Source organism: Chiloscyllium plagiosum, chromosome 13 (assembly GCF_004010195.1).
Source record: "Chiloscyllium plagiosum isolate BGI_BamShark_2017 chromosome 13, ASM401019v2, whole genome shotgun sequence".
Taxonomy (NCBI): domain Eukaryota; kingdom Metazoa; phylum Chordata; class Chondrichthyes; order Orectolobiformes; family Hemiscylliidae; genus Chiloscyllium; species Chiloscyllium plagiosum.
The window spans coordinates 81028482-81044563 of NC_057722.1; the positions used below are offsets into that span (position 1 = coordinate 81028482).

The following is a 16082-nucleotide window of genomic DNA, read 5'->3' on the forward strand; positions in this document are numbered from 1 at the left end:
GTGTATGGAATGAGCTGCCAGAGGATGTGGTGGAGGCTGGTACAATTGCAACATTTAAGAGGCATTTAGATGGGTATATGAATAGGAAGGGTTTGGAGGGATATGGGCCGGGTGCTGGCAGGTGGGACTAGATTGGGTTGGGATATCTGGTCGGCATGGACAGGTTGGACTGAAGGGTCTGTTTCCGTGCTGTACATCTCAATGACTCTATTAATCTATGTATATTTTCCTACTGCATTATTCATTGGGAGTACTGTATTGGAATCAGGAGGAAAATAACAAGCAACAGTTTAGTAAAGGAGTCAAACACTCTAACATTATTTGGGAGGTCAGTTTTCCAGCGAATGTTTTGCACTGCAGCTGAGTGTTTTGACATTTCGGATTACAGTTTGGATCCAGTTGGGATGATCCCAACCTGTGCAGGTCTTAAATTAAATGACCTGAGGCAGATAGAAAATAGTTCCAAATGCTGTGCACCATTGATCATCTCATTCAGAGGCATTACCTGCAGATATGTGCTATATTCAGCTAGTGTTATAGATAGTTTAGGGTCAGAGATGGTTTTTGAGATATGTTGCTGAGACAATAGAGAAACAATTTGATTCATATGTACTTGTGGTTAATGAGTGCTGTCAAAAAGTGTCCAAAATTGGAGCATGTTTCTATTATCAGATACTAAGTTACTTATAAAAACCGAAAGAACTGCAGATGCTGTAAATCAAAAGCAAAAACTTAGCAAAACTGGCAGCCTCTGTGAAGAGAAATTAGAGTTAAAGTTTTGGATCTGGTGACTCTTCCTTAGAACTTGGTGTTTTGAGGAAGGGTCACTGGATCCAAAATTTTAACTTGATGTCTCCTCACAGAGGCTGCCAGATCTGCTGAAGTTCCTTATAAGACCTGAGTCCTGGTATTTGAAAATATTAGGGTAAGCATTTCAATGACAATGCCAGCTTTGTTGTTCTGAATGAATGAACTTTACAGAGAAAGCATGTCAGTTGTTTCATGTAATTCAGGCTAGGACTTTGTGAAAATGTGAGAGTGCTCGGGAGTTGAGCTGTATGAAGAAGGGAAGGCAGTAGGTGATGTAAAGGCTGATGTAAAGGTGACGTGAGGGGAAACCTGGTTGCTTTGTTTCTTTCAGGGTGATAGAGGTGACCCAGGACCTCGTGGACTCCCAGGAACTCTGCTCATATCCTGTGACTCTCAGAAAGGTTTGCAAACATCAAGTTGATCATTCCAGTCACTTAATCTGGTTATTTTGTTAATATGAGCATTTGTTCTTAATTCTGGGTGAGTATGAACTGTTGCATTATTCAAAAGTAGATGTTTACATTTTAAATTCTACACCTGCTGTAGCCCCTAGCAACACAAGAGGCCTAGCATTACTGGGCTGCGACAACATGAATGACTTTCCACAATATCATTCGACAAATAATTTCCTTATTATTACAGACTCCCCCATATTTTGTGCTGAATAGTGCATCTGGAGTTAAATCCTAAAGTGACAGCAAGGAGTTGGGTTCTGGTTTTCTGCCTAACTTTCTGCTCCTGCCTCTTCAGGTTGTCCCAGTCACAATTCCCTCCCTTACAGCACTGTGGGTCTACCTATAACATGTGGACTGACAGCAGCAGTTCATGTGGGGTTGACTCAGTATCACCTTCTCATGGGAAATTAGGAATGGCCGATACATTTTAGCCCAGCCAGCACTGTCCCCATCAGGTGAAAAAAGTAAAATTACTTCAACTAAAATGAAATGTATTCTCATTGTGCTGGTGGTTTACAGTAAAATATTTTTTCATGATTAATTAAGTTATGGATCATTCATAGCTAGCTGTTACCTACACATCCATACAATATTTCAAAGTTCATGATCTGGAACTTCAGAAAAGGCACACTTTACATCTCCATCTTCCAGATAACAGTAGATAGTTTGTAACGATAGAAACATTTTATCCGCAGTGGTCATATGTAAAAATAGATGTGGCAAAAAGATGCAATTAAAACTCTCATGATATATAGGGCTCAATTTTACCAAAATTTTGCTGAGTATCAATTTCAGGGAGTTCAGTAGGGGGCTTGTCTCTAAGTTATTCATGCAGATCTCCACTGCTTGTCTTGTTATGTATGGACCATGTAGCTATGGTGATCTGCATAGATTTGCAGGGATTTCTGCCATCATGGCCATACTTAAAGCCCAGCTGTTCACAGATCAGTCACTGCTGAACAGGAATAAGCCTCTCACTGTATATGTGGTGGGAGAAAAACAGAAAGGAACTGCTCTGAGGGCACATTAGTGTCACAGGTGACTCCTCATTGTCAAATGTGCATTTGCAATTCCAATGTATTGCTTACCTTCTATAACTCTCCGATCAATTGTCTTTGTAACTGCAGCTATGAAGCTACACAGGGGCTCCACCTTTAGCACTATCCCATGTTAGAACTCTGTCAAAGAACCTAGTTATTCCCTAATGCGGAGCATAGCATAACATTTATCATTGTTCACTATAGAAGCATGACATGTCGGAAGCACTTCAGAGATGAAAATATTAACTTTTACTGAACAACAGGAAAAACAAAGGAAAAAATAAACAGCAGCATTTCCTTGTGGGAGCAAACCAGCTGCTTGGTTTTCAAACAGAAACACGTCTTCAGACAATGAATGGTCACTTCAGCCAGTTTGTATCTACTGGGACTGGGTGCCAGTTCAGTGCTCTCTTGTGATGGACTGGACTCCTCGGGATATGGGGAAAGTGTAGGGGCAGGGTGGGCTGTTAATAAGGTGCCTTGCTAAAATACAGCGAAAAATCTCACTGGATCCCATGGCAAGAATCCTTCCAAAGAACTCAACACAACTTGTACTTAGCCAAAAGAAAAATTCAATCCATCAAATTTTGTTTGTGTTTTTATGGTTATACTGACCATACTAGTTGTATTAGTGACACACGATGTATTAATCACTGTTTTTATGTCTCAAAATCATGTTTGTTCATCACCCTCACTTAGACCTCACAAATAATAATTAGCTTCCTGATTCAAGGAATGCTGATTGCTGTATATCCGTTTAAAATATCAAGGAGATAAAGGTTTGCTGAGAAAGTGAGATGAATTGTTCCTGATAAGAGTTGCTCTGTATTGTAGGAGATGCAGGTAGACGAGGTTTACAGGGCAGTATCGGTGAACAGGGGCTGCCAGGACCCCCGGGTCAACCAGGCAGGCCAGGTACAATCGGATCAGGTAAGACATTATCTCTAACCAAAACAGGAATTGCTGCAGGAACTCTGTGGACGGTCCAGTGACCCTCCCTCATGGACTGAAACATTAACTCTGCTTTCTCCCCACAGATGCTGCCAGACCTGCTGAGTTTCTGTTTCAGATCACCAGCATCCTCTGTTCTTTGCTTTATTCTTTGCTTTATTTAAGATTTTATCTTGAGCTTGAAGTACAGACTGATCATGTCAATGTAAAATGGTTTACAATACCACCATAACCTCACAAGGAAAGTGGTAATTTGTGGCATTGTATGTTGACCTGGGGTTCATTTGATTGGATGGGCAGAGACGTGTCAGTCTATACCCAGAGGAAACCCAAGCAGACACAGGAAGAACATGCAAACTCCACACAGACAGTCATCCAAGGCTGGAATTGAACCAGAGTGTCTGGCACTGTGAGGTAACAGTGCTAACCATTGCTGAAGCACCTAGTCAAACACCTTTTTGCATCTGATCTACAGGGTCCCACTCCAAGTTTTCTAGCTCAATCCATTAGTAAACCACTGGGGAGCCTTTGGGTGAACCTCTTGTGTGGGTTTGTTGCCTGAAGGCAGGTCTGACCCACGGTTCCACAGTCTCTACCTTGGGCGGAACAGTATGCAGGTCCCAGCTCACTGCGGCCAGTACAGGGACTGAATGTCACTCTGTTCACACCAATCTGAGTCAGCCAGCCTGCCCAAGGAGTTTAACCTTACCTGCCAGTTGCAGCCTGGAGCTGCGGATAATGGGATGGTAGAGCCTCCAATTCCTTTCCATTATGTGGACAAGAAATCTCTCCCAATCTTCCCACCTACCACTAGCACATGGCAGAAGGATTTTCCAGTTGGTCCTCAACCTACTTAACCACTTTATGAACGCATCTTCCTTGGCCATCAAACCCAGGAATGGGAGTTGAGCCAGACCTTCTGGTGCAGATGGAATAAAGTTACTAACTCGGTCATAAGGTGAACCTATTGCTCAAACATTTAGTTATACCATCTGGATGTCCCTACATTCATTTTCAAATGCAGGATTTATCTTTCTTAAAATTAGTCGATCATTATTCCTTTCACTAATGGAATGATTGAAAATCCTACAAGATTTCCTTTCAATATTTTGAGTTCTGTATTGACTCATTCTGCCTGGAAATGTGGGGGAAGCAGGGCCAATTGAGGCATTCAAGAGGGAATTGGATGGTTAATTGAATGGAAACAGTGTGCAGAGAAAGGCAGGAGATTGGTCCTGGGAAATAGAACCAGTGCAGGCATGTCGGGCCAAATGGCGTCCTGTGCTGTAACAATTCTGAGATGTGCCAGCGCTTTAATGCTTGGTTCGGTGGGAACGTTAGCAAAAATTAGCATTTCCTTTTTGCCGACTTGAAGTGTATTTTAGATATAAAATAAAATATATATTACTTGGGTACAGTACCAATACCTGATTATTGGAGAGATTGTATGTGATTTTTCACAATATTGCTTGCTGCCAACATGGAAACATCTGAAGCCAGGTTATACACTACACCAGCTGCAAGTGGTGACCAGGAATAAATATTAGCTGTTATGCTGTAAATGACACCAGGTTGCTACAATAACATGCTTTAGACCTGCCAGAGACACAGTGAACTGAAAGGAAGATCAATGAGTTAATCACGACCTCGTTCCACTAAGGCTATCGAGACAGTCGTGACAAATGTGTAGCAGTACTGTGGTTATTGTAGATCACCACTGTCAGGAGTCATGCTCACATTACCTACCGGGAGGGATAATTGACATTTTTTAACAATTCAAATGTTTAAAAACTTTCGTATTACTGATACCACAGGAACAGGGACCTTGTTGTTATAAAAACATCCCAAATTTGAATTGTTTGTTATACTTGCTTTCCCTAAGCTGTATTTTCTTGTTTTAGATTCAAATCAATGTTTCAGCATTCAGCAGCACCCTACTTTTCACTTCTACTGCGATTATGTTTATCTCTTGTTGAAACGTATATTGTTTGATACAGTTAGCAGCTGGTTTCTTTGATCAATTTACCTTAAAGGGCGTCTTTTCTTTCCAGGTTTACCAGGTCTTCCAGGGTTTCCGGGTCTTGATGGTCCTAAAGGACAGAAAGGACAGAAAGGCAGCGACGACTGTCCATTACCCAGAACCATCCCAGGTCCTCGAGGGCTGATGGGTTCAGCAGGTCCTCCAGGTCTCCCAGGTCTGAAAGGCAGCCCAGGTATATGAAAACATGGGGTTACTGTATTGTCAAGTTACAAAGAAGGTGGTGTCTCCAAACAACACCTCACTCAAAGTTAAATTCTTTGTCACAGTCACAGACACATGAAGAGGCAGTATGGTCTCAGAGTCTTTAATATTGATTCTTAACTGAATGAAGTCAAGTTAAATGAGACCCAGGATTCGCCTGCTCTTTACCACTTGGCAAAACCAGTATTTCTCCAAACTAAACCTTAGTCAGAGGAGGCATACAGAATATACTCTGGCTGTGGTTAAAATTGGTTTGGTATGACTGCTATTGATCAGGTACTGGTTGTCCTGGTTGGGTCCAAATTTTGTTGGTCGGAACGTAGGCCGGAGTCCGTGCTGGGTCAGTCGGTTCCGTAGGCAGGTGCTGAGGAAGGAGATGTGGCTGTGGTAGCGAGTCTGTTTGAGAACGTGGCTGAAGAGCTTCTGTGCAGAGGAGATGACCTGGGGGGTGCAGTGAGAGAGGGACTCACTGAAATCCTTGTAGAGGGAGGAAGAGAGCTTCTTCAAGGAAGGCCTCCTTGTAAGAGGATTCGCAGTAGGTTAAAATCTTCGAGGAGAAAGTGAGGGCTGCAGATGCTGGAGATCAGAGCTGAAAATGTGTTGCTGGAAAAGCGCAGCAGGTCAGGCAGCATCCAAGGAACAGGAGAATCGACGTTTCGGGCATAAGCCCTTCTTCAGGAATGAGGAAAGTGTGTCCAGCAGGCTAAGATAAAAGGTAGGGAGGAGGGACTTGGGGGAGGGGCGTTGGAAATGTGATAGGTGGAGGGAGGTCAAGGTGAGGGTGATAGGCCGGAGTGGGGTGGGCGGAGAGATCAGCTGACTGAGTCCAAAAAGCATGGCTGCCAGACTGAGCCTAGGTGAGTTGCTGAGGAAAGCAATAGACAACATATCCCACTTGACCAACCTATTTGTTAGAGGAACATAGTAACCCCAGGAAATCGCTGTAAAAGCTAAACGGGGTGCGTTCTCAATCAACCATCTTTATCCAGTTCATGACCAACCAAAATTTAAGGAATAGATGGTTAGCTAAGTGCCCCTCTGCACCCTCCCTCCTCCTATTCCTCCTTGTGAGAAGAGGGGAGGAGAAAGGAGGGGGGAGAGAAAGGAAGGGTGAGTTTCTTTGTAGCCAATGATTCCTCCTTACTGCCAGTCTCAGGGTTTACCATCACACTCTCTCACTCATACTGGGAGAAAGTGAGGACTGCAAACGTTGGAGGTCAGAGTCGGGAACGTGGTGCTGGAAAAGCATGGCAGGTCAGGCAGTATCCGAGGAGCAGGAGAATGGATGTTTCAGGCATCATTTCCTCACACACTCTGTCATTCACACGCCTACACACACCTGTTTCCTCACACTCTCTCATTCAAGTACCTACACACACTCACACAATTCCTCATGCACACATCCAAGCTTTCACTCTCTCACTCTTGCCTCTCGGCTTCAGGAGGTTTATTCTGTCAGCCCCTATGTAATATCGAGAGGGCAGGCACTGCGTGGAGTGGAATCCTTCCCTATCCAATGACAGCTAAACACCTCCCCTCACCCCCGCCTGGCAGTGTGCAACCTGGAGATGATGTCCCTTGGCCCACAATCTCACCAGGCTCGCGGCTGCTGGTTTCCAGGCCTCAGTCTGAACAAAACTGCCCAAGTTTGTTTTCCATTCAGTTACGGATCGTTCTCTCCTGATTCTTACCAATACATTTACCCAAAAGGGTGACCAGAAATGGCCTTTGAAATTTTATTTTATTCACTCGTGGGACTTCGGAATTGCTGCTGTCCACCATTTATTACCCATCCCTAGTTGTCCCTCAGAAGGTGGCTCTTTGTAGAATTGTTGACCTCCAGCTGCCTGTATTTTAAACAGCAACAACTAGCCCCAGAGACACAGAGACTGGGCTGGTCAAACGTTGAGCATCCCAGGTTGAAAACTTGTCTCCCTGCGGATTAAGTTTCACTTCACCTGGGTGGTTTAGGTGGGACTCCCCTCAGTCACATCTTTAACCATCATTGGGTTCTGATGTGTGTCTTAGTTTTCTAAGTGAATCGATGCAAGAGGCTCTAATAAACCATCACAGTGGTGGTTGTGGAGGGATTAATTAATTGCCTGGTTTCTGCTGGGAGAGGTAGGGGAGTGGGGGAAGGGGTGGTGAAATTCCCTCTGAAATCTCTTACATCTTCACGTTAGGAGTCCAGGTAACTGGGAACAGGGATTTAGCTATTTAGCAGAATCTAAACCTAGGGAATAATCACAATAATGGGTCAAAAATTGTAACTGTGTCAAATAGAAATTTGTCGATGTACACTGATCATTTATTTTGTCTGGATGAAAGTATAGGTTTCATTTGTGAAACAACGGGACCTCCAGGGTTACCAGGTCCAAAAGGTAACGAAGGAGCTCCAGGTCCAAAAGGAATCCATGGTTTAAAAGGTAAATGTTAGATTTAATATCATTGGAAGGGACAAAGCCACAATTTTACAGTTGTTGCTTTCATAGACACCACTGACTTGTCTATTATAAATGACCTCAGTTCCTCATAGAACATAGAACAGTACAGCACAGTACAGACCCTTCGACCCTCAATGTTATGCCAACCTTTTATTCTACTCTAAGATCAGACTAACCTACATACCCTTCATTGTACTATCATTCATGTATCTATCCAAGAGTCGCTTAAATGTCCCTAATGTCTCCAACTTTACTACCACTGCTGGCAGTGCATTCCACACACCCACCACTCTCTGTGTAAAGAGCCTACCTCTGACATCTCCCTGAAACCTTCCTCCAATCACCTTAAAATGAAACTCCCTCATGATAGCCATTCCCGTCCTGGGAAACAGTCTCTGACTATTCACTCTATCTGTGCCTCTCATCACTTTGTACATCTCTATCAAATCACCTCTCATCCTTCTTCGCTCCAATGAGAAAACCCCTAGCTCCCTCAACCTTTCTTCATAACACATGCCCTCCAGTCCAGGCAGCATCCTGAGAAATCTCCTCTGCACCCTCTCGAAAGCTTCCAAATCCTTCGCATAATGAGGCGACCAGAACTGAACACAATATTCCAAGTTGAGTAACTCTCCTTGTTAAATTCTGTAGTGTGAAAGTGCAAGATAAAACATAGAAAATAGAAGCAGGAGTAGGCCATTCAGTCCTTTGAGCCTGCTCCCCCATTCAATACAAGCATGGCTGATCATCCAACTCAGCCCCTTGTTCCCACTTTCACTCCATACCTTATGATCCCTTTATCCCTAAGAACTATATCTAACCACTTCTTGAAAACATTCAATGTTTTGGTCTCCACCACTTTCCATGGCAGAGAATTGCACAGGTTCCCCATTGTCTGGGTGAAGACATTTCTCCTCACCTCAGTCTGAAATGACCCACTCTGTATCCTTTCCTTATGACCTCTGTTTCTGGACTCCCTGGTCATTGGGAATATCCTTCCTATATTTACTCTATCCAGAACTGTTAGAGTTTCATAGGTTTGTGAGATCCCACAATTCTTCTGAATTCCAGTAAATATAATCCTAACCAATCCAATCCAATCTCTCTTCATATGTCAGTTCTGCCATCCCAGGAATCAGTCTGGTAGGAACCAAACTTGACTATAACCATAGCCAAAAATAAGTCTAGCTTAAATAAAAACTAGTGAGGGAATATTTCTTCCTGTTCATTATAAAATTAGTAAAATTAAATTCATTTCCCTCTGTGTTAACACTGACTTTTAATGGATAGGAGATCCAGGAGACTGTGCCTGCATGCCGGGTTTGACAGGAGACCCAGGACCTCCAGGTAGGCCAGGCATTCCCGGAAATCCTGGAAATTCAGGAAGAAAGGGAGAACAGGGTGACCGTGGACCACCAGGATCAGCAGGATTGCCAGGACTTCCGGTGAGCAGAGTTCACTCTTAATAAATAGTCTGAGACAGACTTATAATTCCTGAAGACTAACATTTTTTTAAAACCAGGAATGAATGATTGAGTGCATTAATGTTTTGATTCTGATCGATATGCTGAATATTGCACCTGCTGATTGTTTCTTCAGTACTAAGACTTTGAGAAGCATGGGGTTTGCAAATACAGGACGATGGTCACTGTAGTCCTACATCAGTTTCAATTGAGGGAATTTAAGCTTTATGTGGACTATTTATCAAGATGGTTCAACCGAGCTGCAAACTGGCACCAGTCTACTGCATAAAACACTGATAATGAAGCACACATTGTCAGAGAAATACTCATATTTGGGGATGAAATTATCATTGCCATGGAAGTGCTCTCCCAGAATTGAAAATGTATTCATAATTGAGATTCATCATTGACAGCAGAGATCTTTAAGGTGGAGAGAGAAAGTGAGGACTGCAGAGGCTGGAGTGTTGGAGTTGAAGAGTGTGGTGCTGGAAAAGCACAGTAGGTCAGGCAGCATCCGAGGAGAGTCGATGTTTAGGGCATCAGCCCTTCATCACATCTAATCCATGGTATTTCTGGTATTAGGAGAATTGGTGCTCAATGCTATTTTATTTCCCAGCGCAGACTCTGCTACAGGAAGGATGTTGTTAAACTTGAAAAGGTTCAGAAAAGATTTACAAGGATGTTGCCAGAGTTGGAGGATTTGAGCTACAGGGAGAGGCTGAACAGGCTGGGGCTGTTTTCCCTGCAACGTGAGAGGTTGAGGGGTGACCTTATAGGGGTTTATAAAATCATGAGGGGCTTGGATAAGGTAAATAGACAAGGTCTTTTTCCTGGGGTGGGTGAGTCCAAAACTAGAGGGCATAGGTTTAAGGTGAGAGGGGCAAGATTTAAAAGGGACCTAAGGGACAACTTTTTCACACAGAAGGTGGTGCGTGTATGGAATGAGCTGCCAGAGGAAGTGGTGGAGGTGGTACAATTACAACATTTAAAAGGCATCTGGATGGGTGTATGAATAGGAAGGGTTTAGAGAGATATGGGCCAAGTGCTGACAAATGGGACAAGATCAATTTTGGATATCTGGTCAGCATGGACAAGGTGGTCTGAAGGGTATGTTTCCGTGCAACTCTATGGCTGTATGACTCTCCCTAATTTGAGAATAATTAAAGAAAATGCCACAGAATGGATGAAGGTGATGTGAGTTCTCAATCTGCGTCATTAATTATATCCATAGGGACCTCCTGGAAGGCAAGGCACCCCTGGTGCAAAGGGACAGAGAGGAATACCATCACAGATTGCAAAGAAAGGTAATCCCTGCATTAAATTGTGAAAACACCAACCTCAAGTCCCTTATTTAAACATGAAATGAAAATGTTTGATGTTGCAATCTACATTGTAATGAATATTAACATCATGCTCATTACAATTTGAGGACACTGGTCACTTTACTGACAGAAGAATGTGAATACATTGGAAATAGTTCAGAGAAATACTAAACCGATATCTAGATTAAGCAGATGGCCTTATGGGGAAAGGCTGGATAGGCCAGGCCTGTATCTATGGAGTTTGGAAGAGTCAGAGGTGACTTAATTAAAACAGATAAGGTTTTGAGGAGACTTGACCGGGCGGATGTGGAAAGGATGTTTCCTGTTGTGGGAGAATCTAGAACTAGTGATCATCGTTTAAAAGGGGTTGTCAATTTAAAATTGAGATTAGGAAACATTTTTTACTCAGAGTTAAGTAAGTTTGGAATTTCCTTCTTCAAAAGCCAATGGATGCAGAATCTTGAAATACTTTTGAGGTAGAGGTAGATAGATTCTTGATGACCAAGGGGATGAAAGATTATTGGGGACACGCAGGACTGTAGAGTGAGGTTAAAATCAGATCAGTCATCGTTTTATTGAAGGGCTGAGTGGGCTTCCTCATATTCCTTGTTTGTCAACTTTAGCTTTTAAAGCTGAGGTTAATGTACATTGTGGAGTTCAGTCTAGACTCAGTTTCATAAGTATTTATCAATATTAATCCTGAATATAAATGATTTTATTCTCCGAATCACTGCTGTCCCTGTTCCTAACTTGCATTATGTCTCATTCACTTTTCACCCTGTGTTCACTGACCTACATTGGCACTTGGTTAAGAAATATTTCAAATTTTCAAATTCTTATCCCTGTTTCCAAATCCCTCCATAACTTGAACCCTACCTGGAACAACAGTAAACTGTATTGATGTTTCATCTTTAATGTAATAAAATTTCACAAGGTGTTTTATAAGAAATTACAAAACAGAATTTGATGTTGAGCAACATAAATTTACATTGCACCTGAAAGACTCTGTGATATCTTTATATTTCCTTTTGACAGGAGAGAAAGGAAATCAAGGTGATCCAGGACTGCCAGGTCCCGTTGGAAGACCAGGAGAACCCGGTCAACCTGGAATTCTGGGAGCTATGGGCCAGCTGGGAATCCCAGTGAGTATTTCAAACACGTTGTCACTGCTGATGCTAGAAGTCTGAAATGAAAAGAACAGAAAGTGTTGGAAGTTCTCAGCAGGTCAGGGAAATGGAGGTCATGCTGGAAAATAATGCTGATGTTGATCAGCTGTTATGTAGTTGAATAGAATAGTTGATGGGTTGAATGGCCTATTCGCATTCTTGTTCCCCAATGTTCTTGCCATCATCTGTGGAGGCAGACAGAGTTTAGAGCAGGAATTTTAGTATGAGTGGCAATAAATTCACACTCATTCACATTGAATTCCATATGTTATGTTCTAGCCCATTCACTCACATTGACCAAGTCCTCTTGAAACTTCCACTCATCCTCTCACTACCTGTGTTCCAACTCAGTTTACTGTCATCAGCAATTTTAGAAATATTACAATTAATTCTCACATCAAAACTCATTGATACAGATTCTGAACAGCTGTGGACCTGGCACTGATCCTTGTGCACCCCCTCGACTCCTTAAATACTGAAGCAGTCCATGTCTGACTGCAGTAAGTCCCAGAGAACATCCAGGCTTGAGCTGCCAAGTAGTGAGGAACATTCACACCACACAGACTGACACAAATGGATATGATTGAGTTGCTATTTCAGAGATGTAGCAGCAGTTTGACTGAGATTTGGAGCTGAGTATCTCTACATTTAAGTAGGATAGGCAAAAAGAAAAAAGATAACCATGCAGTTAATTCACCGTTTTTAATGTTATTTTCCATTTTGATCCAAGTTGTTACTTGCTTTTGCTTGATTTGTCTTCACTTTTTGCTGATTACTCTTCTACTACTGCCTACTAGCTTTGCTTCCTCTTGAGACTGAGCTCTTTTTACGTTCCCATCCACCTGCCTATCTGGTTTCAATCCTCCCCAACAGCACCTCTCAAATCTCTCATGTAGTCCCAGTCCTGCTCAGATATAAGCTGTCCATTGGCTGTACAGATCTTCCTTGTCCCAGAGCTAGTCCTAATGCTGCAGGAATCTGATGCCCTTTCTTCAGCACCAGTTTTCCAGCCACATGTTCAATGGATCAATTCTCCGATTTCTGTCTTCATCAGTAAGTGAGCCTCGGGGTGATCTGAGATTACTGCTCGAAGGTCCTGCTTTTTTGATCTCCTTCAAAACTCCTGAAAATCTGCTTTCGAGACCATATATCAACAAACAAACAAGGAGCAAGTGCCCTTTGAGCTTGCTCCACTATTCAATACAATCATGACTGATCTAACTTTCATCTCAACTTCACCTTCCTGTACATCTCCAATTCTTTCATTCCCTTGGGAATCTAAATTACATCTAATGCTGCTTCAAAAATATTTAAAGATTCTGCATCCACTACCTTTTGAGGAAGCGAAATCCAATGACTCCCGAATGAGCTCCCATCCAATCCCACTCTCCCACAGGCCTATCTCCGTAGACGAGAGTGTGGTGCTGGAAAAGCACAGCAGGTCAGGCAGCATCTGAGGAGCAGGAGAATCGACGTTTCAGGCCAGAGCCCTTCATCAGGAATGATTGATGAAGGGCTGATTCCTGATGATTCCTGATTAAGGGCTTTGACCCAAAACGTCGATTCTCCTGCTCCTCGGATGCTGCCTGACCTGCTGTGCTTTCCCAGCAACATACTCTCAACTCTGATCTCCAGCACCTGGAGATCTCACTTTCTCCTATCTCCATGGCCCTCTAACTTGATCACTTGCAAATATATACCCAGCTCCCTTTTCAATCCCCTGATGGAATCTGCCTCCCCCATTCTCCCAGGCAGCGCATTCCAAATCCCAACAACTCTGAGTAAAGAAGTTTCCCCTCATCTCACTCCTAGCTGAGAATCTTCAACTTTTAACCCCTAATGTTTCCAACGGACTCAAAACAAAGGAACAACCTGGACCATACTTTTTCTCTCCAGTTTTTCATTTTGGGCACTGGTGACGGCAATGGTTCCTCAGAGGAATGCAATCAGAACCGAGTCAGTCGCACCATGAGCAGCTCAGCTGAATAGGACGAGAGAAGGGAGAGTGGAAGGACAGTACTGAGTCAGAGAGTGAGAAGATGTAAAGCATGGAAACAGACCTTTTGGTCTAACTTGTCCATGCTGACCAGATATCCCAACCTAATCTAGTCCCATTTACCAGCATGTGGCCCATATTCCTCTGGACCCTTCCTATTCATATACCCATCCAGATGCCTTTTAAATACTGCAATTGTACCAACCTCCACCACTTCCTCTGGCAGCTCATTCCATACACGCACCACCCTCTACGTGAAAGAGTTTCCGCTTGATCCCTTTTAAATTTTTCCCCCTCACCTTAAACATATGCAGTCTAGTTTTGGACTTGCCTAGCCTGAGAAAAAGATATTGGCTATTTACCCTATCCATGTCCCTCATGATTTTATAAACCTCTATAAGGTCACCTCTCAGCCTCCTATGTTCCAGGGCAAGCAGCCCCAGCCTATTTAGAACAACAACAAAGAACTTTACAGCATAGGAACAGGCCCTTTGGCCCTCCAAGCCTGTGTCGATCCAGATCCTCTACCTAAACCTTTCGCTGATTTTCTAAGGATCTGTATCCCTCTGCTCCCAGCCCATTCATGTATCTGTCTAGATACATCTTCAATGATGCTATCATGTCCGCCTCTACCACCTCCACTGGCAACACATTCCAGACACCCACCACACTCTGCGTAAAGAACTTTCCACGCATATCTCCCCTAAACCTTTCCCCCCTCACTTTGAATTTGTGACCCCTTAGTAATTGAGTCTCACTCTGGGAAAAAGCTTCTTGCTATCTGCCCTGTCTGTATCTCTCATGATTTTATAGGCCTCAATCAGGTCCCCCCTCAACCTCCATCTTTCTAATGAAAATAATCCTAATCTACTCAAACTCTCTTCATAGCTAGCACCCTCCATACCAGGCAACATCCTGGTGAACCTCCTCTGCACCTTCTCCAAAGCATCCACATCCTTTTGGTAATGTGGTGACCAGAACTGTACACAGTATTCCAAATGCAGCCGAACCAAAGTCCTATACAACTGTAACATGACCTGCCAACCCTTGTACTCAATACCCTGTCCAGTGAACAAAAGCATGCCTTATGCCTCTGACCACTTTACTGACCTGTGTTGCCACCTTCAGGGAACAATGGACCTGAACACCCAGATCTCTCTGCACATCAATTTTCCCCAGGACTTTTCCATTTACTGTCTGGTTCGCTCTTGAATTGGATCTTCCAAAATGCATCACCTTGTATTTGCCCAGATTGAACTCCATCTGCCATTTCTCTGCCCATCTCTCCAGTCTATTTATATTCTGCTGTATTCTCTAACAGTCCCCTTCACTTTCTACTACTTCACCAATCTTAGTGTCATCTGCAAACTTGCTAATCAGACCACCTATACCTTCCTCCAGATCATTTCTATATATATCACAAACAACAGTGGTCCCGACACAGATCCCTGTGGAACACCACTGGTGACAGGTCTCCATTTTGACAAACTCCCTTCCACTACCACTCTCTGTCTCCTGTTGCCCAGCCAGTTCTCTGTCCATCTAGTGACAACACCCTGGACCCCATGCGACTGCACCTTCTCCATCAGCCTATGATGGGGAACCTAGCAAACGCCTTGCTGAAGTCCATGTATATGACATCTATAGCCCTTTCCTCATCAATCAACTTTGTCACCTCCTCAAAGAATTCTATTAAGTTTGCAAGACATAACCTTCCCCGCACAAAACCGTGCTGCCCACTATCAATAAGCCCATTTTCTTCCAAATAGGAATAGATCTTATTCCTCAATATCTTTTCCAGCAGCTTCCCTACTACAGATGTCAGGCTCACCGGTCTATAATTACCTGGATTATCCCTACTACCCTCGTTAAACAAGGGGAAAACATTAGCAATTCTCCAGTCCTCAAAACCTCCCACCCTGACAACATCCTTGTAAATCTTTTCTGAACCTTTTCAAGTTTCACAACATCCTTCCCATAGGAGGAGACCGGAATTGAATGCAGTATTCCAAAAATAACCTAACCGATATCCTATACAGCCGCAACATGACCTCCCAACTCCTATACTCAATGCTCATACCAAACAAAAGCAAAGCCTTTTTCATTACCCTGTCAACCTGTGACTCCACCTTCAAGGAACCATGAACCTGCACTCCAAGGTCTCTTTAGAACATGGAACAGTACAGCACAGTG

The 16082-nt window shown here is 43.3% G+C and overlaps 1 protein-coding gene across 1 annotated transcript in view; it reads left to right on the forward strand.

The window, feature by feature from the left end:
• The window catches only part of LOC122555674 (collagen alpha-4(IV) chain-like), a 240741-nt gene that overhangs the window by 124280 nt on the left and 100379 nt on the right, over positions 1 to 16082 (forward strand). Inside the window, exons 16-22 of the mRNA XM_043701670.1 lie at positions 1142 to 1211; positions 3140 to 3235; positions 5308 to 5469; positions 7832 to 7924; positions 9233 to 9387; positions 10637 to 10709; positions 11763 to 11869. Of these exons, the coding sequence (XP_043557605.1) occupies positions 1142 to 1211; positions 3140 to 3235; positions 5308 to 5469; positions 7832 to 7924; positions 9233 to 9387; positions 10637 to 10709; positions 11763 to 11869 (756 nt within the window). The remainder of the gene's footprint in view (positions 1 to 1141; positions 1212 to 3139; positions 3236 to 5307; positions 5470 to 7831; positions 7925 to 9232; positions 9388 to 10636; positions 10710 to 11762; positions 11870 to 16082) is intronic.